At 38.0% G+C, this 24,026-nt stretch overlaps 1 protein-coding gene across 4 annotated transcripts in view; it reads left to right on the forward strand.

Moving 5' to 3' along the window:
- Positions 1 to 23,706, forward strand: part of RUFY2 (RUN and FYVE domain containing 2) — a 47,372-nt gene extending 23,666 nt beyond the window's left edge. For 2 of the 4 annotated variants that reach the window (XM_007456463.1, XM_007456462.1), the window contains exons 12-18: positions 1,245 to 1,342; positions 3,763 to 3,882; positions 12,254 to 12,383; positions 12,686 to 12,780; positions 17,191 to 17,239; positions 23,394 to 23,471; positions 23,563 to 23,706. In XM_007456463.1, coding sequence (XP_007456525.1) covers positions 1,245 to 1,342; positions 3,763 to 3,882; positions 12,254 to 12,383; positions 12,686 to 12,780; positions 17,191 to 17,239; positions 23,394 to 23,471; positions 23,563 to 23,706 — 714 coding nt within the window. Of the gene's footprint in view, positions 1 to 1,244; positions 1,343 to 2,097; positions 3,545 to 3,762; positions 3,883 to 12,253; positions 12,384 to 12,685; positions 12,781 to 17,190; positions 17,240 to 23,393; positions 23,472 to 23,562 lie in introns of those variants that run through there. The other 2 variants (XM_007456464.1, XM_007456465.1) reach the window with 1 other exon arrangement.
- The last annotated feature ends 320 nt before the right edge of the window (positions 23,707 to 24,026 follow it).

Here is a 24,026-nt window from a genome sequence, read left to right on the forward strand (position 1 = left end):
GTCAAAGAACAAACAAAAAAATTACCTGAGTTTGTTTCTTAATGCTGACAGATTCACAGATGAAGCTTAAATCTTTTGGGAAAATTCAGTCAAAATGTGCAAGACATTTTTGTAAACTTCTTTATACAGTGTAGTCCTAAGAGATTTAATTTTGATTGAAATGCTTTACTATAATCGTTACAAAGTTTCTAATAAAGTGACATTGCTGTTAAGTAGACTTGTTGCCAAAAGCCCTTTACAATTTAATTTGAAAAAATAGCATATTTTACACGAGTTTATTCTTTCATCTTCTGAAAATATTGAAGGCTGAGGTTTTTTTTTCCTTTATTACTTTTTTTTTTTTTTTTGACCTTGCTGCACAGCTTGTGGGAGCTTAGTTTCCCGACCTAAGCTCCCTCGGCAATGAAAGCTGAGTCTTAACCACTGGACCACCAGGGAATTCTCCCTTTATTACATTTTAAATGAAAACTAGTTGTAGTAGTACTGCTTTATATCTAGGAGTATTTTATTTTATTTTTAATTTATTTTTTATTGAAGTATAGTTGATTTACAATGTTGTGTTACAGCATTACAATGTTGTGTTAATTTCTGCTGTATAGCAAAGTGACTCAATTATACACACATATACATTCTTTTTTATATTTTTTTCATTATGGTTTATCCCAGGATATTGAACATAGTTCCCTGTGCTATACAGTAGGACCTTGTTGTTTATCCATTCTATATGTAATACATTGCGTATACTAACCCCAAACTCCCAGTCTATCTCTCCCCCACTCCCCCTCCCCCTCGGCAGCAACAGGTCTGTTCTCTGTATGTGAGTCTGTTTCTGTCTTGTAGATAGTTTCATTTGTGCCATATTTTATATTCCACATATAAGCAATATAATATGGTATTTGTCTTTCTCTTTCTGGCTTACTTCACTTAGTATGATAATCTCTGGTTGCATCCATGTTGCTGCAAATGGCATTCTTTCTTTTTTATGGCTGAGTAGTATTCCATTGTATATATGTACCACATATTCCTTATCCATTCATCTGTTGATGGACATTTAGGTTGTTTCCATGTCTTGGCTATTGTGAATAGTGCTGCTATGAACATTGGGGTGCATCTAGGAGTGTTTTAATCAACAAATAAACTGCTCATTTCAAAGTAACAATCCCATAGCAAAATGATATACAAAGCTTATAGATACTCAGGTTTAAAAATCAAAACCACTGTAGCTTTTATGTTTTTCTAAATAGGGTTCTGAAGCTGATTTGAAAGAAAAAAATGAAATAATTGCCCGACTAGAAGAAAAAACTAATAAAATTACTGCAGCCATGAGGCAGCTGGAACAAAGGTACAGCATTTCCAGTCTTAGTTTCTTTTTCCCTTTCTTTACCCCCCTTTTCTTTATTCAACTCTGACACCTGCCACAAAGACCATTAGGAAAATTTAGATTAGGAATTTTTTTTTAAGCCCAGCAGAATTTTGCCTTTTTTGTTTTGGTTGTTGCATGGAATCAAGTTGCTTTATATTAGCCTGATTCATTTGAACTTGCCATTTTGTAGATTTTTTAGAAAGGCCTAATATCGGCAGTTTCATTTGGTTCAATGTATTACATAAAACAAATACACAAACAAAATCCTCGCAAAAGTAAAAAACGAACAGAATCCATGGTGGAATTATCCCTGATTGATTTCCATGCATATTGATTGTCATATCCCTTGTCATTCACCATCCCTTTATGTGAAATCAAGCTTTCTGAGTTGGCAGTTTAGTTGTGTTTCTTTGAGTTAGGACCCTCAACCTAACACAGGAAATAATTTTGTTTAAATTGAATTGTTTTATATTGGCATTTTTCACTTTTATTGTTGGAAAGTGTAATGTATTTCCATTGACCTGTCATGTTGGTGTCAACATATGTCTTATCATTGCTTTCTTTGAATCTACTTATGAAAAACATAACTATTAATGCTTTATTGACATGAATATTCTTTTATTGACATCCTCTTTCTTCTTTTTTCTTTTTTGTTTTCTTTATCCCCATTTTTACATTTTGGACATCTTTATTACCTTTTTCTGTTTTTGATTTCTGTCCATTCCATTATGAAGTGACAATGATTTGTTAACTCAAACTAGAACAATTGCAATGTCATTGGTGAAATGTGCCAGCAGTGACACTCAGGACCAGTACAAGCTGGTCAAAGATATATCTTTCTGAAAACCACTTGTATTCAAACAGACTAAAAGAGAACCAACAATTTTATAATATATTAAATTGAAAAAGAATTTATGCTATTATGTATTGTGAAAGGGTATTAGGAACCCTGTACACTTATTGATCAGCTGCTGTGGTAATACACTGCCATAAAGCAGAGTGGGTGCACTTGGATTTCCAAAAATTCTTCATACCTTGTGCACAAGGGCTTATTTGAGTTTGACCCTTTGAAGGTCAGAATTTTCGAATGCAGTTTTATCTTTTTAGCTACTTTTTGATGGAAAATATTAAAATTGTTTAATAATAAGTTAATCTTTGGTTTCACAATGTGTTGGCACAGACTTTTTTCCCCATTGGCCCACTCTTTGCCTACTAGCTCCTTTACTGATTTTTTACTGTGTTTTAAAATAGTTTATAACCCAGATTGGCCATCATCTTATGCTTTAGCTCCTTGATTTTCCAGTTCCCCTTAGCCCTCTTCTGTGAGAGCACAACTTCAAGGCCTACCTCACTCTGACTTTTATTTTCATTTCTTAGAGAAAAGCTTGGGTCTCCCATCTCTCCATCTTAATATTTTAAATTTAAATTTAGATTTAGAGATAACTTGAATGTTACACTTAACTCTCTTTTTTTGGAAGTGGCCTTTATACTTTTGAAATGTGTGAGGGTTGCGCCATTGGCATGGTTTTAAGGAAGAAAAGAAGAGGTAATTTTTTTGGTTAGTTGAATAGAAATTTCTCTTTTGATTCCCTACAAGGACTTAATGTCCCTTGAATACTTGGGAGATGTTTTCTTATAAAAGTAGTGACGTTAAATCTAAGAAGTCCTAGATGGCCATAGGAGGCAGGGAGTGGAGCTAAGCACAGGGAGAAGCAATGACTTACAAATAAAAGCAGAAAAAAAGAAATTCACATTTTAAGCTAATTTTAAAAATTCAGTAATGAGGAACAAAAGTGATCTCTAGAGAATGTTGCCAACTAATAATAAATTCTTTTGAATCTTAAAACACATATACACACACAGAACATTGGCATAATTTAGTAAATGTATAAAGATTCTATAGGGAGGACTTGGCTGTTATTTGAAGTAATTGCAGGTCTTTGCTCTTGGCCTTGTAGCACACTTGATTCCTAGCATACACATCCTAGCATAATATATAACAATGTGGCTTCTTCACCTAGTGTAGACATAAGTACTATACTTTCATGGTTTTGTAAAAAGGCAGTAACACACGTATTATACTTTGAAAGTTAACTCATTATGCTTTACATAAGTGGTAAAGGCTATATTGCTTTGCATTGTTAATTATGAACAAGAAATAAAGCACATTTGAAGATAGTATTCTGGGTATATTATGTGTTATATTGAAAAAAAAATCACAAAACAATTTCTAGACATTGTGTGGCTCTTTCACGTTTGAGTTTGTGAGTTTTCCCCCAAACTTTGTTTTCATTTAGAAATGTTTCTATTTCCCCATTTTTCTTTTATTTGTCTTCTTCACCCTTTTACACCCTAGTTCTAGCCTCAGTTTTACCCAAAGTTGATTTGAATTACACCAGATTGCAGCAAGCAGAGAAGGCGCAAATGGACACTGAAGATGAGGACAAGAAATATCTACAAGAATGCCAGAGTAAATTTGACGGTCTGCAGAAACAAATCTCCCAAAAGGAGAAACAGCTGTGAGTATATTTGGAAATAAATACTTGTATTAACATAATTTCCCCCTCTTCCCCCCCATTTTTTGGCACATAATGGTAGACAACCTATATTTTTATTTATTTAACGATGCTGGCTAGGTTGTGGAGAAAAAGAAAACTAGAAACCATAATTGTGATAAAACTTATGTTTTTGCTCCCTTTATTGTTTATAGAGTACTTTCAACTGTCTTGCTGTCTTCTTGCTCAAGGAGAGTTTTATTCTTTTTGCTGTTGTTCAGCATTAATCTGCCGGCCATTATGTTTCTAGATACTGAGTATAATAGGCCTTTGTAACTCAAAGGAACTTACGTTATCAAAGAAAGTGATATTTTCTGAAACCATTTTTATTAGTACTTCATATGATAGATCTATATATTGCCAGCTAGGAAAGATGTCAGAATATGTCACTGAGTTGTAAAAAGTAAGTTGCAGACAGTATGCTAAGTATTATCCCATTTTGTATAAAATTAAAACTGTGTATTTACATATACATAGAAAAGAGTTTAAAGAATACAGATTCTGGAAAATGATTATCTCAAGGGAGTGATGGTAAATTGACAGGGGTATTTTACTTTTTACTTCATAAACATCAGTATTTTTTTCCCCAATAAATATGTACCACTTTGTTATTAAAGAAAACAGCAAAACAATAGAAAATAAAGAGTTATATATTGGGTTGGCCAAAAAATTCATTCGTGTTTTTCCATAAGATGTTCCAGAAAGCCCCAAACGAACTTTTTGGCCAACCCAATATTATGTTTAACAGATCATTAATAAGATCACATACCATGTATGATGTGTAACTTTCTAAGATACCTTTAAATCCATTGAGGTGTTTTTAAGTTCTTTTCTATTCTTGATGATTTTCTGTCTAGTAGTTCTATCAGTTATCAAGAGAGTATTTGTTGAACTATCCCAACTATAATTGTGGATTTGTATATTTCTACTTTTAGTTCTATCAGTTTTTGCTTCTTGTATTCTGAGTTCTGTTGTTTGGTGCTTACACAGCAATTTAGGATTGCTGTGTCTTCTTGGTGAATTGACCTTTTTATCATTATATAATGTGCCTTTTATCTCTGGTAGTTTTATTTGCTCTGAAGTCTATTTTATCTCATATTAACATAGCCACTCCTGCTTTCTTCTGATTAATGTTTTCATGTAGTAAACAAAAGATTAATGTTTACATTTTCTATCTTTTTAATTTCAGCCTAATCTATATCATAATATTTGAAGTAAGTTTCCTATAGTGCATGTTTTTTATCCATTCTGCCAATCTCTCTTTTAAGGATGTATTTAGCCTATTTACATTTAGTATAATTGTTGATATGTTAGAGCTTAAATCTGCTGTTTTGTGTATTTTCATTCCTCTTCGATTTTTCCTGTCTTCTCATGGGTTACTTGAACATTATTTAGAATTCCCTTTTGATTTATCTATAGTATTTTTTAGTGTATCTCTTTGTATAGATTTTTTAAAGTGTTTACTCTAGACATTGTACCATATATCTGCAACTTTTCACCACTGGTATCAACATTTTACTATATCGAGGGAAGTGTGGAAGCCTTACCTCCACTTAGGTCTTTTTACGTTCTCTTTTTTACAATATAATTTGCTTAAATATTTCCTCTATGAAATATTGAGAACCACATCAGATAATGATATAGTTTCTGCTTCAACCATTAAACATAATTTAGAAAACTCTCTATTGTTCTTTCTTCATTCCTGATGCTCCAAGTTTCCTTCTTTGTGTCTGAAGAACTTCATTTAGCCATTCTTCTAAGGTAGGTCTGTTGGCAACAAATTCCCTTAGTTCTCTTTCATCTGAGAATGTCTTGATTTCACCTTATTTCTGAAGGATATTTTCAGAATATCCTTAAAATTCTGAGTTGACAGTTCTTTTCTTTCAGCATTTGAAAAGTGTTGTGCCACTTTCTTTTGGTCTTCTTTTTTTTGTTTGTTTTTGGGTTTTTTTTTGTGGTACGCAGGCCTCTCACTGTTGTGGCCTCTCCCGTTGCAGAGCACAGGCTCTGGACGCGCAGGCTTAGCGGCCATGGCTCACGGTCCTAGCTGCTCTGCAGCATGTGGGATCTTCCCGGACTGGGGCACGAACCCGTGTCCCCTGCATCGGCAGGTGGACTCTCAACCACTGTGCCACCAGGGAAGCCCTGGTCTTCGTAGTTTCTGATGAAAGGTAGACCGTCATTTGAATCATTGTTCCTCTAGTTACCCTCCAGATTCTTTCTTTGGATTTATCCTTTTTTGCCTTTGGTCAGCTTCTTGGATCATTAGGCTTATCTTTGCCAAATTTGGAAAAATTTCAGCTATTATTTCTTCAGATATTTTTTTTCAGTTCCACCTGCTTTCTCCTCTTCTTCTGGGACTCTGATATCATGAATGTTAGATCTTTTTTTTTAGTAGTCCCATAGGACCCTATATATTTTTTTCGGTCAGTTTTCTTTCTGTTGTTCAGATCGGGCAATCTCTGTTGTTCTGTTTTGAAATTCATTCATTCTTTCCTCATCATCTTCATTCTCCTATTGAGACCATACAGTGAGATTATTTTATTTTTCAGTCCTAAGATTTCGTTTGACTCTTCTTCCCTTCCAAAATTTCCTTTCTTCCTTTCAAAACTTCCTATTCGTGAATTTGTTTCAAGCATATTCTTTTTTTTCCAGAGGAGTTAAAATATAAACTGTATTTTAAATGATACCCAAGAGTCTAAGTCACTATATGGGCAGGAGAGGGAATTTCCAGGTAGAGGAAATGACATTTTGGGAGTTTTTTGTTTTGCTTTTTTAGTTGAACTATAGGTGATTTACAATGTTGTATTAGTTTCAGGGGTACAGCAAAGTGATTCAGTTATATGTACATCTATATATTTTTTCAGATTATTTTCCCTTATAGGATATTATAGGTAATTACAAAATATTGAGTATACTTCCCTGTGCTAGACAGTGGGACCTGTTGTTTATCTATTTTATATATAGTAGTGTATATATGTTAATCCCAAACTCCCCCCTTTCCCCTCTGGTAACCATAAGTTTGTTTTCTATGTCTGTGGCTCTATTTCTGTTTCGTAAATAAGTTCATTTATCTCATTTTTTTTTAGATTCTACATGTAAGTGATATCATGATATTTGTCTTTCTCTCTCTGACTTACTTCACTTACTATGATAATCTCTAAGTCCATCTGTGTTGCTGCAAATGGCATTTTATGGCTGACTGATATTCCATTGTATAAATATAACACATCTTTATTTAGTCATCTGTCGATGAACATTTAGGTTGCTTCCACGTCTTGGCTATTGTAAATAGTGCTGCTGTAAATTGGGGTGCATGTATCTTTTTTTTTTTTTTTTCCTTGCGTTATGCGGGCCTCTCACTGTTGTGGCCTCTCCCATTTGCGGAGCACAGGCTCCGGACGCGCAGGCTCAGTGGCCATGGCTCACGGGCCCAGCCGCTCCGCGGCATGTGGGATCTCCCCGAACCGGGGCACGACCCCGCGTCTCCTGCATCGGCAGGCGGACTCTCAAGCACTGCGCCACCTGGGAAGCCCCATGTATCTTTTTGAATTACTGTTTTCTGCAGGTATATGCCCAGGAGTGGGCTTGCAGGATCGTATGGTAGCTCTATTTTTAGTTTTTTTTTTTTTTTTGTGGTACGCGGGCCTCTCACTGTTGTGGCCTCTCCTGTTGTGGAGCACAGGCTCTGGACGCGCAGGCTCAGCGGCCATGGCTCACAGGCCCAGGTGCTCCGCGGCATGTGGGATCTTCCCGGACCGGGGCACGAACCTGTGTCCCCTGCATCGGCAGGCGGACTCTCAACCACTGCGCCACCAGGGAAACCCTATTTTTAGTTTTTAAAGGAACCTCCATACTGTTCTCCATAGTGGTTTTACCAATTTACATACCCACCAACAGTGTAGGAGGGTTCCTCAAGCATATTCTTAGTGGGTCATGGGAACATTTTTATGATGGCTCTTTAAAATTCTTATTAGTTAAATCCAACATCTTGAATTATCTGACATGTTGCCATCTGTTGATTTTTCCAGGAATCTGTTGATTTTTCCTGGGTCTTGGTATGACAGGTATTCTTCAACTGCATTCTGGACATTTTGGGAACTATGTTATGAGACTGCATCTTACTTAAATCTTATGTTTTAGCAGTCCTCTACTGAAACCACACCAGCAGGGGAACGTGGACACTGACTCTTCATACCAAGTGGGGGTAGAAGCCCAGGACCATCCTGGATGGAATGGAGAAGGGTGCCTAACTAGTGGGAAGGGCTTGAAATCTGTGCTTTCCACTCAGTCTCCATTGACACTGAGGAGAGGGAGAGTGGTGCCTTGTTACCATCAAGTGGGAGTGGAGTCCATGCTTCCCTCTTGGTCTCTGCTGACACCATCCTGGAGGGGAGTGAGAGAGGTACTTCACTCGCCCCAGGCCAGGGTAGAAATCTAGGCTCCCCACTTGGCCTTTGCTGACACTGTGGGGAGGGTGAGAAAAGCCTTGTTACTGATGTATAAGAATAAAGGTCCACGCTCTCCATGTGACTTCCACTAATACCGTAGAGGTGGATGGGGAGAGATACCTCATTACTGCTGGGTGGTGGTAAAAAAGTCCAGGCTCCGCACTTGGCTCTTTCTCTGATACTGCAACAGTGGGAATTGGGAGGGATGCCTCAATATTGCCAGGTGAGGGTAGAAACTAGGCTCCGCATTTGGCTTTTGCTGACAGTGGTTGGGGTGGGCATGGTTTTTTCCTCTGGTGTTTTTTTTTTTGGAATAGGGCATTTATCGTTGAAAAGGTTTCTATCATGCTAGGCTGCTTCTTCCTAGCTCTTTGGCAGGAGAGAGTAGGCTTTTCTTGGGGCTTTTTTTGTCTGTGCCCATTGCTGTTTGTGGGTTGTGGGCTTCTACATCCAGTCAGAGCTATAAAGAAGGCAAAAAGAAGCCTCAGGGAACTCATCACCATGTTATTCCTTGAATCCTGGCGTTCCTAGCTGGTCTGCTTTCTTCTCTCCCCCTTTCAGGATATTCTTTCTTTCTTTCTTTTTTTTTTTTTTTCTTGCGTTATGCGGGCCTCTCACTGTCGTGGCCTCTCCCATTTGCGGAGCACAGGCTCCGGACGCGCAGGCCCAGCGGCCATGGCTCACGGGCCCAGCCGCTCCGCGGCATGTGGGATCCTCCCGAAACGGGGCACGAACCTGCGTCTCCTGCATCGGCAGGCGGACTCTCAAGCACTGCGCCACCAGGGAAGCCCCAGGATATTCTTATGTTTGTTTATATATAATGTCTAGGGATTTTAACTGTACTTAGTTGGAGGGATAGGTAGAAATGTGTTTACTCCACCTTGTTCAGAACCGAATTAAGTTCCTTTTAAATCTACCACAAAAATAACATTTTGAGAAATTGGTGTATAGAATAAGGCTTTAGGCCAGGGGATATTACCTTGGTTGGAAACTTACATCATTTGTAAATTGTGAAACTAAAACTCACATGCGCCCCCCGCCCCTCCCCAAAAAAAACCACCACTCGGCAAACGAACATTTTCTCTTAATTTTAAGACTTTCACAAAAGCACTTTCAAGACTCCCTTGGCAACAGAAATCACAAAGAACATTTAAGTCATCAAGTTTATTAATGGTGCCAAGGGTTTTGTTGTTTAAGTCCCTGTACCCTGCCAAATGGAAAAATGTGAAAAGCAAGACTGGATCACTTTGCCAGTCAATAGAATACAGTCTTGAAACTTCAGTACTCTGTGTTACTGAGTGACTTTTCTAGAGTTTGACAAAAGGGTAGGTAAGACAAGTCTGATATTAATTCTACAGTGATGCCTCTATTTGATCCCTGCCCAAAGGATGACCCAAATAATGCTCCAGGGACCTGGTCCTTCCCTGTAGGGCTAACCTACTCAATAGGTCTTGGGTACAGCTGTGGAGAGATGATGTTTGTCCCTGCTGAAACTGTGAAAGTAATTTCATTTCTCATTGGGTGCCATTTTGGTAGAGCATAAACATGTTAACAATTTGGAGATCAAGGGGATCCCTCAGAAAAATTGGAACTGTTTCTGTAGAAAGAGGCAGTTGTGACTTTGACCAAGAAAAACAAATTCCATTTTTTCACCTAAAATGGAAATAACTTTTTTTGGTTTCTGATTATGAAAACATTACATGCTGTTGACCAAATGTAAGAAAATATGGAAAAAAGTGAAGAAAATAAAAATGGGATATACCTTTTTTTTTTTTTGGCTGCACTCGTGGCATGAGGGAACCTTAGTTCCCAACCATGGATCAAACCCAAGCCCCCTGCAGTGGAAGTGTGGTGTCCTAACCACTGGACCGCCAGGGAATTCCCTAGATATACCTTTTTCTAACATTTTGATGAACATTGTTTTTGGGTATGCATAGATATTTTTTGCTTTTTATCAATAGAAAGAGGATCATGCTACATGCTCTTTAGTATCTTGTTTATTGTATTTACTACATTATGGACATTGTATCATATCAGTTACTATAGGTCTACACTATCGTATCTCAGTTAACCTAAGGGAATCATTTAGCCTGAAAAATTGTGCTTTATTGTTTGAGTTTGCATATCTTTGATTACTAGTAATAGCCTTTTGTATTTCTTTATTTTGTGAATTGCCAGTTCATAGCCTCTAGTTTTTCCTCTGTGGTGTTCAGCTTTTTAATATTTATTTATATAAGAGCTTTTTATGTGTTTACTGTGGGTTTTTCACATACAGTGAAAATGTTTTCTAAGTTTATAGTTTTTTTGTGTGTGTTTTTAAAAAATTAATTAATTTATTTTTGGCTGCATTTGGTCTTAGTTGCTGCTCACGGGCTTTCTCTAGTTGTGGCTAGTGGGGGCTACTCCTCTTTGCGGTTGGGGGTCTTCTCATTGCGGTGGCTTCTCTTGTTGCGGAGCACGGGCTATAGGCATGCAGGCTTCAGTAGTTGTGGCTCGTGGGGTCTAGAGCACAAGCTCAGTAGTTGTGGCATACGGGCTTAGTTGCTCCGCAGCATGTGGGATCTTCCTGGACCGGGGCACAAACCCGTGTCCCCTGCATCAGCAGGCGGACTCTCAACCACTGAGCCACCAGGGAAGCCCTATTTTTAAACTTTGTTCATAGTGGGTTTTTTCATTTAGACGTTTTACATTTTTATATAGTTCTATTTTCCCTTTTTTTTCCCTTTATGGTTTCTGCCCTTCGTGGTCAACATGTGTTTTGACAATATATTTAAAATAACTTAAAAACAAAATTTTTCCTTTGCTTTTTCTCTCAGTTTTTTCTGATTCTGGATGATGCAGCCACTCAACAATGCACTCACTCTGTACTTTGCTTACTTCAGTGTTAGTAGCATATACCTGTCCCTCTGTATCCCTTTTAAATTTGTGGTGAAATGGTATTTATCAACAATTTGTAAATTCCATTTTGAGGTATCTTGTCTCTTCAACCTTAATTATAAAATCTAAAATTGCTTCACTGAAAATAATTTGGCTGTAGATGGAAATGCTAACTTTATGAGGAAACAAAAGTAATCATGTTAACACAAATAATATAATGTAATACGGTGACATTCTCAATATTATGGCATAACATTATAATTAAAAATGTATAGTATTAGGAACTATGGCATTATTAGTATATACCTCACCTGTTACAACTACTTATGAGCAATAATTATTGGAATTATTTTGGGGGGGTTTCCTAAAATGTAAGAATTTGACTACTTTTGTTTTTCCAGCTAGCACCTGTTGTTTGAATGATGAAACAGAGCTTTTCAAATGTGAACTGGCATTTTCAGGCAGTGTGGATTTTCCTCTAGTGTCTCCCTGGTCTTAGCTCTGTACTGTAATGGGTCAGCTTCCAACAGTAATCTGCAAAGTAGCACTTGGCACCAGGGCTGAATTTTCTGTTTCTGATGTTGAATTGATTTTGTGGTTGCTGTAATCCTTATATCAGAATAATACTTTTCATTAGTTTGTGGTAAAAGTTTTCTCATGGCCCAGAACATGGTTCCATTTCTAAGGTATAACCAGTCTTAATAGTATGGTGTGCCCTTCCAGGCATTTTCCATGCTTATACAGCATTTATGTATACAGAGTTAATAAATGACAAATTGTCATTTAGCAAGAGGTTTTTGTGATTGACAAATTAACTGCGACTTTGAGATCTGAAAACCCTGTGCTACTGAACTTGTTTCCTAAAAAATATTTGTGAAAGAAAGTACCTGAAGAATTGCATTACAAAGGTGAAAGTAATCAACCAAAGAGATGCTGTTAATGAAGAATACATACAACCGTCATGTGAGAAATAACACTGAACTTCTCTGTATTATTTGTCATTCAAGGGTGCAACTGGAAACCGATCTGAAGATTGAGAAGGAATGGAGGCAGACTTTGCAAGAAGATCTTCAAAAGGAGAAAGACACCTTATCTCATCTTAGAAATGAGACCCAACAAATCACTAGTCTTAAAAAAGTAAATAATGGTGGTAAAACTTTAAAAATTCTATCTTGATGACAGTTAAGTTATTTAAAAAGAGAAATAATAATTTACATTTATACCAAGGAAACAGAGTATACTGGTCATCTTTAAAAATATCAGTAAGGAGATTAAATGAATGGAAAATAGCTGATAGTTGATAGAGCAGCTTTTTTTTTTTTTAGAGCAGCTATTTTTTATGAAAAGCTGAAGGATACATTCCTATCCTTTAATTGTATGTATGCAGTGTCTAGTTTGTTTCTTTTAAATTGCATTTTCTGTCTTTTATTGTTTTGAAGGAGTTTCTTCACCTCCAGGATGAAAATCACCAGTTGAAAAAAATATATCACGAACAGGAGCAAGCTCTTCAAGAACTTGGCAACAAACTTAGCGAGTAATTTCTCTTTTTTCCTCCAACTAAGTAGTCATTAACCCTTATTAAGTTATGAGTGTGCCAAACCAAGTAGACAGAAGAGGTTAAATATAAAATAGAAAGATATGAACTATTAAAAACAAAGCCAAACAGCAACTTTAAAGATTAACCAATAAGGGTGTGGATTGGAGGGATTTTTTTAAAAGTTCATTTTAGTAAGTGTTAGCTCTAAACATTTTCCAGTAGATGAAATCTAAGACTCTTGTTTAATTTCTTCCAATCAGAGAATTCAGAAGTTCATTTAATATATTTTTCTCAGAACAAAAGTCAAAGTTTCAAAGTATATAGAGAGAACTTTTTCAGACTGTTCTGAGGAGCCAGCATTGTGAAAAGTGAATGGTGTTTGATGTTTTCTGGAGTTCAGGCTTGACTTCATGCATTGTGGTTGGTTCTGTCACAATTGTTACTGGGTTATGTGAAGACAAGAAGGAGAAATGGCGTTCTATCTTTCTCACATTTTCCTCCTTATTCCACATGGTCTGTGTTTTGGATTAGCTTCATCTTTGTGCCCTGATTGAACATATTGTCAACTATCTAGGGTAAACTCTGGAGTGTTTAGTATTGAATGTACTGTCACATTAAAAAAAATAGTGTCATTTTTTTTTAATACAAAAAAGTAAAAGAAAGCCACAGTGACCCATAAGCCTATCACCTATATAAATCCCTTTGATGTTTTATATGGTTAGAAAATTCAGAGAGCACTAAAAGGGGACTTCCCTGGCGGTCCAGTGGTTAAGACTCTGTGCTTCCCCTGCAGGGCATGTGGGTTCGATCCCTGGTCAGGGAATTAAGATCCCGCATGCCATGCGCAGTGCAGCCAAAAAAAGACAAAGAGCACCAAAAGGTATAAAATAAACAGTTGCCTCCCTCCTCCCAAGTATCAATCCCCAAAGTTAGCTAACCTCAGAACAAATCAATATATAAGGATTTCATTATATATATGGATATGATTAGCTATATATATATGTCATATATATCTTTTGTAATCATTAAACTGGATAGAAATCATACTGGAATGGAGACTTAATTGCTAAAGTTGGGATTCCATTAGGAAGTCTTGAGAACAATTACCAAGGGCATAGTAAAGAGTAGTTCCCTAGGACTTCTCTGGTAGTCCACTGGTAAGACTCTGTGCTTCCAATGCAGGGGATGCGGGTACGATCCCTGGTCAGGGAACTAATATCCCACATGCTGTGAGGCTCAGCCAAGAAAAGAGTAGTTCCCTAAAACCACAAAAGGAAATACCAGCTCTCAAAAAGATAGATGTTTTTGTTTCTACAAAGAACAATTTGCATTGTGATTTCAATAAGCAAGATTTTTATTCTAATCTGGCATCCATTCATTGATCATTTTGAGCCAGACCAGGTGCTGATTTTCCATGTATTCATCCAACAAATACTATGTGCCAGGCACTATTCTAAGTGCTAGGGACTCAACAGTTAACAATCCCCACAACAAAAAATATATTTACATTTATTTAAGCTCATAAAGGTTTAATATTAAAACAGGTTAGAATAGTAAAACAAGGAATGTGTATTACTTTTCACCCATCTCCCACTCAATACTAGAGACTTTATAGTTGTATTAAAGGCATGATCATTTAGATGTCCAGATAGCTGAATTCAGAATTTCATTGTTTTCCTTTTTCCTTTTATTCTGGTTCATTGATTCTCAAATTATAGTGTTTTTTTGTTTTGTTTTGTTTTGTTTTGTTTTGCTGTACGCGGGCCTCTCACCGCCGCGGCCCCTCCCGCTGCGGAGCACAGGCTCCGGACGCGCAGGCCCAGCGGCCACAGCCCGTGGGCCCAGCCGCTCCGCGGCATGCGGGATCCCCCGGACCGGGACATGAACCCTTGTCCCCCGCATTGGCAGGCGGACTCCCAACCACTGCGCCACCAGGGAAGCCCCTCAAGGGTTTTTTTGACTACTAAATTTTTCCCTTGTATACTGACTGCATACCTAATCCCTGTGTAACGGCACTGTATGCATGTTCTTTTGAAGTTTGCTGGTGTGTGTGTGTGTGTGTGTAGGGGGGGGTGGTGGTACGTTTTTTTGTTTGTTTTTTGTTTACTTAAGAATATGAGTTAAAAAAAAAAGAATGGGGCTTCCCTGGTGGCGCAGTGGTTGGGAGTCCGCCTGCCGATGCAGGCGACGCGGGTTCGTGCCCCGGTCCGGGAAGATGCCACATGCCGCGGAGCGGCTGGGCCCGTGAGCCATGGCCGCTGAGCCTGCGCGTCCGGAGCCTGTGCTCCGCGGCGGGAGGGGCCGCAGCGGTGGGAGGCCCGCGTAACCGCACACACACACACAAAAGGAATAAAAAATAAATTACCAGGACTCTTCCAAATGTAGTATTCTGTAAATGCTATTCTTTCCATATAAAGAAACTTACAGATTTTTTTTCCTCAAAGGAGGGGTTTCAGGATTATCAGAGGCTTGTATAATTTATGGATGTTTTCCTATAGTGTCATAATTGTATCACATTTATTACATTCTCATGTTTTATTTTGACCCTTCTCTATGCTGTTTTCATTCTGTGGAAATATTTTCACAAACAAATACATATTTCTAAATAGAATTTAATTAAAATTAATAATATAGACATCTGTTCCTTGTCTAGGACAAGGAAAAGGTGTTCTTGTACATTGTGTTTAGTGGAACTGTAACTGATACTCTTTTTCTTTAGGTACTTTGGCAATTCTTATCAGGAGGGGGCAAGCTTTTTAGAGTCCATATTTATGAATAGGGGCATTTTAACCAGAAATATATCAATACCAGTAAATTTTCATATAGAAAGTATTTCTGTAGTGAATGCCATTAAGTAAGCTCTTTTATTCCATACTCAGTTTTTCTATATAGCAGTTACTGTTTTGGCCAAAATTCCCACCAGCATCAATTTTCCTTGGATACATTTTGTAGATGTGAATTCAGCCAAGAAAATTTGATTACTCTGTTAATATTTTTATACTGTGTAATTTTACATTGATTATTCCCACTGTAAGAGTCATTATGCGCCAGATAAAAGACTAACACTTTGTTTTTATGTCTTGGAACAGAGCATTTGTAGGGCAAAGCAAGTTTCCTAATGTTCTGCTTCAGTAGCAGAGACTTTAGTGTTTTATGTACCTTTTGATCCAGTAATTACATTTCTAAGTTGTTATCCTAAGAAAAATAATACAAATGTTTTGGTCATTTCAACTTTAATGAACAATTTTGTGGCAAAAAAACTTGAAACAAGTTGAAAGTTCAGCACTGGATAATTATATAAACTACATACTTCATATTCTTTTTCATGGTATACCATGTAACCATTTAATATAATGATGTGGCAGATAGTTAATAACAAGTCAGTAGCTCTAAGCCTTTCAGGATATATTGTTAAGTCATGTGGGAAACTAATTTTTCCATTTGAAGTACACATACTCATTGATATTTAGAGATTATCATCTCTGGGTAGTGGGATCACAGATAATTATTGTTATTTATAGTCTGTATGTTAATATGTATTTTCAAAAGGTGAAAAACTATCACAATTATATATTCCTTAATATTTCCACTCTCACTTACCACTCTTTTGCATCTGCTAGAGAAATAGTGTTCATAATGGTTAACCTGTCGTCTTTGGGGTCTCAGAGGACCAGGGTTTGAATTGTGGCTTCCCCAGTTACCACCTAAACTTCAGCAGGCCTCACTTTTTTCATCTTGATAAGTGTTTTTGAAGACTAAATGACATTATGCATGCAAAGTTTATAGCATAGTGTCTGGTACATCATAAGCCTACAGTAAATAATAGCTGTCATTAGTAGTCATAACCACATGAAAACACCAATATGCTTTCTTTTTTTTTTTAATTTATAAATTTATTTATTTATCTTGGGCTAAGTTGGGTCTCCGTTGCTGTGTGCAGGCTTTATCTAGTTGCGGTGAGCGGGGGCTACTCTTTGTTGCAGTGCCCGGGCTTCTCATTGCGGTGGCTTCTCTTGTTGTGGAGCACAGGCTCTAGGTGCGCAGGCTCAGTAGTTGTGGCTCACGGGCTTAGTTGCTCCGCAGCATGTGGGATCTTCCTGGACCAGGGCTCGAACCCATGTCTCCTGCATTGGCAGGCAGATTCTTAACCACTATGCCACCAGGGAAGCCCAATATTGTTTCTTTAATAAAGCAAATTTTAAATCTCAAAACTATTTTTGCTTTAGGACATTTTGGAAATATAGGAAAATATTAAATATAATCCCACTAGCCAAAGAAGGTCATTAGAATAATATAGTGTATACAATTTTATATCCTATGAAAATTCAATACCTTTCTAATGAATTACTAGATGGTCTATATTTTAAAATGTGTACTGAAATTTGGACCTATTTGTAATCTTTTTAGATCAAAACTTAAAATAGAAGATATAAAAGAAGCCAACAAAGCATTGCAGGTGAGTGTGTTTTCCTCAAGTAGGAAGGTATGGATATATGTGAAAGTCTCCAGTAAAGGTAAGGCCCTGTGTACTATTATTGAATCCTGGGATATATAGAAGCAGAAGCAGTGAATGGGGAGCTTGTATGATGGGGTCCATCTCTTCCCTATACCTCTAGAACACATTATTAAAATTCCTCATGTTGGAAATGACCTTGGAAATAATTTTGTCCACTTTCCTACAAAGTGTGGCATGATAGAGTGAAATTGCATTTGAATTTGATAATCCTTAAATTCCTGTGCTAGTCTACTACTTACTAGTTTTTGACCTTCAAGTCAAATATCCCCATGGAGTCTCAGTTTTCTGTTCTGAAATTGGCTTATGATTTTGCATAGGGTTGCTATGAATATTAAGTAAGTTAATGTATGTGAAAATGATTTGGTACAATTTATTAATATATGGTTCTGAATGTATCTGGATGCAAGAATCTCTTTACAACACAGGAGAAAATACAGTCCCTGTGTGAGTACTTCAGTGGCAGATGGCTTCCTACTACACAGGCTACCCATTTGGTTTATCAAAGTGTTACATGAAAGTAATTTAAAAAGTCAGATTGTACTAGGAAAACTTAAAAAAAACAAAAACAAAAACGGAAGCAGTCTCTTGTTTTCACCCTCTTGTCCCTTATCCACCCCAGCTCCTGCCACCAGAAGGAAGCTACTTTTAATTCCTTTAGTTGTTTCTTCTGGTATTTATTCCCCTATTTCTTAAGTACTATTTAGACCTATTGCCTCATTAGCATGGTGGATGAGGAGTTTTGTTCAGTCTCACCCTGGTCTGTCTTCACTGCCCTCCCAGTATAATTAAGTAAAAGTTTTTGTGACATTTATTTACTGTGTATTCTTTATTATGACTATTTAAATATTGTTCCTTGCCGGACCAGGTAGTATATTGCAATTATATTTTCTTTCTTGAACTACTTTTTATTTCCTCTGGAGTTAATATTTACTCTCCCCCTACCCGCCCCTTTAAGTTTTGTTATATTTGAGCATCAGAGTTTTCTTATACTTTCAAACAATTCTGTAAAGTGCTTCTTGATAAAAGGTCTTCACATAGTAAAATGAATCGGGTAACTGGTTAGTTTTGTTTTTCCGTCGGAGTCATCCCTTCTGGAGTCTCTTCTTTACTGCTCCTGTCTGGTCTGGTCACTCTTTTTCTTTTTTTTTTTTTTTAATACATTTATTTTATTTATTTATTTTTGGCTGCGTTGTGTCTTCATTGCTGCGCGTGGGCCTTCTCTAGTTGCGGCTAGTGGGGGCTACTCTTTGTTGCGGTGCGTGGGCTTCTTTTTGCGGTGGCTTCTCTTCTGGAGCACGGGCTCCGTAAGTCCCTGGTCTGGTCACTCTTGTCTTGGCATTTCCCTTTGCTGCCATTTGTTCTTTCAACTGTTTTGGGTTTTTTTTTTTTGGCCATGTCACACGGCTTGTGGGATTTTAGTTCCCTGACCAGGGATTGAACCCTGGCCCTCTGCAGTGAGAGCATGGAGTCCTAACCACTGGACTGCCAGGGAATCCCCACTGGGCAATGCTTCCTTTAGTAACCTCCTAGGAAATGGTGAATGAAGATAAAGATTTTATGAATCTGTATGCCTTTATTCTGCTTTCATACTTTTTTTAGGAGATATGTAGGGATGTCTGCCCAACTGTCATTTTTTAAACTCTGTAAAATTTTTTCACTGTTAAATATATATCATATATGCAAAAGAGGACACATATAGTATAACTTACAAACATTGGCACAGGGCTTCCCTGGTGGCGGAGTGGTTGAGAGTCCGCCTGCCGATGCAGGGGACACAGGTTCGTGCCCCAGTCTGGGAAGATCCCACATGCCGCGGAGTGGCTGGGCCCATGAGCCATGGCCGCTGAGGCTGCGCGTCCGGAGCCTGTGCTCTGCAACGGGAGAGGCCACAACAGTGAGAGGCCCACGTACCGCACCAAAAAGAAAAAAGAAAAAAAAAAACACTGGCATACTCTGTTTTAGCTTATAATAGAACATGTGTGCTCCCTGATTGCATTCCCCTCCCTGTAGTAACAGTCCTCTATTTTTTGTTAATCATTATGTTGTTTTTCTTATAGTTTTATCATTCATGTCTAGCTTTAACAAAATATTATCCAGATTTCCCTGTTTTTATATGTATGAAAATGGATTTATATGTGACTTTGTCTTTTATTTTTTTGGTCCTTGCTATTGTCCAGTTGATGGGTCTGGAAGAGCTGTCCTACAGTTTCTCACATTTCAGATTTTATCTGATTGCTAGTTCATAGTAGTCTTAAATTTGTTACTCTATCCCCTTATTTAAGCCTGTAAACTGGAAATTAAATCTAAAGGCTTGGTTGGATTCAGGTTCAGCCTTCTGTGAGACTTTTTTATTTCTGCTACCATATTTTTAATATTCAGCAGTCTCTTTTTTTTAAAATTTATTTATTTTTGCCTCTGTTGGGTCTTTGTTGCTGTGTGCGGGCTTTCTCTAGTTGCGGCGAGCAGGGGCTACTCTTAGTTGTGGTGCGCAGGCTTATTGTGGTGGCTTGTCTTGTTGCAGAGCAGGGGCTCTAGGGGCACACGGGCTTCAGTAGCTGTGGCTCGCGGGCTCTACAGTGCAGGCTCAGTAGTTGTGGCACACAGGCTTAGATGCTCCATGGCATGTGGGATCTTCCCGGACCAGGGATCGAACCCGTGTCCTCTGCATTGGTAGGTGGACTCTTAACCACTGTGCCACCAGGGAAGTCCCTCAGCAGGCTTTTATTCGCTCATTTTTCCTTTTTAAAATAGCATCCTGTTATTTTATCTCTGAGGATATTCATTATAGTTTCTTTAAAGTTTTATTTTGCTACTGCCATTCTGTTTCTTCTGAATTCCAATCTTGGGTTTGTTCTTTGGTTGGAGTACCTCATGCCCCAATCTTTCCTCAAATGTTGGATAATCTCCCAATTTCAATAAAAGGCACAAAAAAAAAATCTTGAAAGCCCTGTGTGTGTTGGTTAGGTGGATGGGGGTGGGTTGTAATAGACTGGTAGGCCTCAAGCATAGAGAAATCTGTTAACTACCGAACTGATGGGTATCCTTTCTCAATGTTAGTACCTACAAGACTTCTCTCTGAGGCAGTTGACTTTCTCTAGAGAAGGATCCTCTAATATCCTGTTTGGAGGATTTAAGCTGTGTGGCTGACATTCTGGAACTGGGCAGAGAAAAATAGCCATTTGTTTGCCGAGCAGTAGCTTGCTTCCTTCTAGTTTTGGCTCTGCTTGTAAACAGCTTTGTTTTGTTGAGGAAGCTACTTCAGCTGTCTGGGTCTCAAGTTTTCTTATTTGTAAAATGAAAGCTTGAAGGTGCTGATCTCTGAGGTCCCTTCCAGCTAATACACTAGACTTACCGTACAGTGTACAGCTTTTCTCTTTGGGAGAGGGGCAGGGTAAGTTCAGTCAAATTAAAATAAGTCTGAAAATACAGTTGGAAGCTCAACCCTGATGTCAGAAGGTTACTTCTGAACCAAATGATACTGGCTTGGAAATCTGCTTCACATCAGGCTTTCCATCCCTTACAAATATAGCTGGGCAGGAAGCCAAGTTGCTTCCACTAGGTGGCTTTGGGACATTTGGCAAATCACTTTCCTTTTTATGGTGTTCTTCAAGTTGGACTGAATTATCTTTACGGCCCCATCTTGCTTTAAAAGAAAATTCCACGATTCAAGTCATATGACTCTGCTGGTGTGTCTGATATGAGCTGTCTGGGTTTTCCCTTTTCTTTTCTTTTTTTTTTAAAGCCTTCATTTTCTTTTTTCTTTCTTTTTTTTTTTTTGCAGTACACGGGCCTCTCACTGTTGTGGCCTCTCCCGTCGTTGCGGAGCACAGGCTCCGGACGCACAGGCTCAGCGGCCATGTCTCACGGACCCAGCCGCTCCACGGCATGTGGGATCTTCCCGGACCGGGGCACGAACCCACGTCCCCTGCATCATCAGGCAGACTCTCAACCACTGCGCCACCAGGGAAGCCCCTAAAACCTTCACTTCTTACAATCCTGTGTTCGAAGGAGCCTTAGACTGCCTGAAGTGCAGTAACCCAACACCATTTGTCTTACCTCTGCTATATCAGATAATAGCTGCTGGTTAAGACTGTGAAATAAAAACAGCTTATATTAACCTTGTGACCTTGATCTGTGAATACTTAGTCCTCGTCTCACTTTCTTCAAAGAATTCTGTCAGGTAGAAAAGGCTTTCAAGACAACTCAGGCTTTTGAGAAATAAGTCTGTGGCCTCTTCTGCTTGGAAGATTTTTCTCTCATTAGCTGGTAAAGGTCTTATGCCTTAGAGGTACACTGTTGTAGGTGGCACTTGTTCCGTCTCCCAAGTGGTAATCAGATATACTTGGTTCTTTGGAAGCAGTGGCAATGTAGCTTAGCCTGGGCTGTTTCTGAAAGGGAGATGTGATGAGATTAATCAGAAGCAGAGGACTCTTCTTTCACTTAGGTCTTCTTGAAATAAAATGGGCACCACCTAACAAAGTTGCTTTCATAGGGAAAAAAAAATGCTTTTTCTAGCCAAGAGCTTGGTTAGTTAAGAATGGGTCAAAATTTTCCCTCCAAATTCTTCAATAATTGTTTTCAATTTAAATCAACAACAACAAAGAAAGGTCAAGTTAGAAATTTTAGGTATCAAGTTAACTTCCACCTGTTCGACACTACTTATATTTGCCACTAAAGTTTACATAGTAACTATTAAATTTGTGAGTTACAGAAGGTGAGGGAAATTAATAGCAGTGTAGAACTGAATTTAAGGTGAAGTCTTACCTAAAATAACGAACTCAATCATCTGATTTCCAAAATCTCTTCAAATTTTGTGGATTTGCTGTATATAAGGTATATATACATAATGCCAGACTCATGCATTTCACATAATGAAAATTTATCCTTAAGTGTTTCTGGACTGGATATTCTTTAGGGTTCTTTCCTTTTTTTTTTTTTTAAAGTGTAAAGGGTTTTTTTTAAAATTATGTGTAACACAAAGTTATTTAAGTCAATAAATTTTTAAGGAATTTCACATGTTCTGATTCTTTCCACTGCCAATCACCTTAGTTCCTCCAGACTCATAATCTTCAAGATAAAATAGCCCTTTCAAAAAGAAGTTATCATGTGAGTCAGCCCACAATTCTTTGAGTTAGGCTTCTTTGATCTCCAATGAAATATGGACACACTTCGGGCTTCCTGGTGGCGCAGTGGTTGAGAGTCTGCCTGCCGATGCAGGAGACACTGGTTCGTGCCCCGGTCTGGAAGATCCCACATGCCGTGGAGCGGCTGGGCCCGTGAGCCATGACCGCTGGGCCTGCACGTCCGGAGCCTGTGCTCCGCAACGGGAGAGGCCACGGCAGTGAGAGGCCCGCGTACCACAAAAAAAAAATATGGACACACTTCAAAATTCCCCTCCTGTAATCTTTGGGATCCAATTTCCTCAAGCGATTTACTTTAGGACCATGTTTAGTGTCAGGAGATGGATCTTCCTGGTTCTGAATTTGACACCCTCTAAAAATGTATTAGGTTCAAATCATATTCACTCCTAAGCAATCACACCCTAGAACAGTACAGATCATTGGGATATGCCAATACCTAAGATTAAAAGTTTGACTGTTAGGTTTTTCATAGTTTACTTGGCAGCTCTGTTTTGTAGTTCTTTCCCACAGATCTAACAGGTAGTTCTATGAGTAAAGGAAACCACACAGTTAATCTATGAGGCGTTTCCAACGATGTAGGTTTACTAGGGTTCTTTCCTTAAAGAGAATTACTGTCCATAATAGATTTTTGTTAACATTTGTTGTGTTAATGTTCAAATATTCTGTTGTAAAGAGAATAAAATGAACCATGACCCAGTTTCACTATTTATCAATATATGGCCAACCTTGCTTTATTTATATTCAACCCACATCCCTTCTTCCTCACCCAGATTATTTTGAAGCAAATTCCACACTTGTTAAATCTACAACTATTTCAGTATATCTGTCAAAGAAAAGGACTGATTTTTGGTTAATCTACATATCTATTCCTATAAAATGCTCTTGGTTGAAAATATTTTCACATGTAACTTTGTTACCAACTTGAGCATTAATATTTGTATTTTTCCTACTAGGGACTGGTTTGGTTGAAAGACAAAGAAGCAACACATTGTAAACTTTGTGAAAAGGAATTCTCACTCTCTAAGAGAAAGGTAAGGGAGATAGGAAGTGAGTCCAAAAGTTATGTTGCAAATATGGCTAATTTTACTCAAAATTTTTTTCTCTGATTTTTCCATTTAATAGCACCACTGTAGAAACTGTGGGGAAATTTTCTGTAATGCTTGCTCTGACAACGAACTGCCTTTGCCTTCTTCACCAAAGCCAGTACGGGTTTGTGATTCCTGTCACGCATTACTGATTCAAAGATGCTCATCTAACTTGCCATAATACTCCAGAACTAAATTCTTATGAAAAGTACCTACAATGAATGTTACGTATGAACATGTATACAGCGTATTCAGACAGTCCCTCTTAAGCAGCTTTCAGACAGCATTGGTACCAGTTTTACTGTCCACATATTCAACTCACAGGAATTATAAATTGTGTAATTTGACATTTCCTCCCCCCCTGTAATTCAGAAAGAATTTGATAGGGCATGCTTTACAGTAACTTTATCCTAATTCCTGATGTAGTAATCATGTAACTCTTTTCTTAATGCCATTGAGAGGTCAGATAGCATAGCTAACATATTTGCCTTATTTTGTAAA

The sequence above is a fragment of the Lipotes vexillifer genome, unplaced genomic scaffold (assembly GCF_000442215.2).
Source record: "Lipotes vexillifer unplaced genomic scaffold, Lipotes_vexillifer_v1.1 scaffold520, whole genome shotgun sequence".
NCBI lineage: Eukaryota > Metazoa > Chordata > Mammalia > Artiodactyla > Lipotidae > Lipotes > Lipotes vexillifer.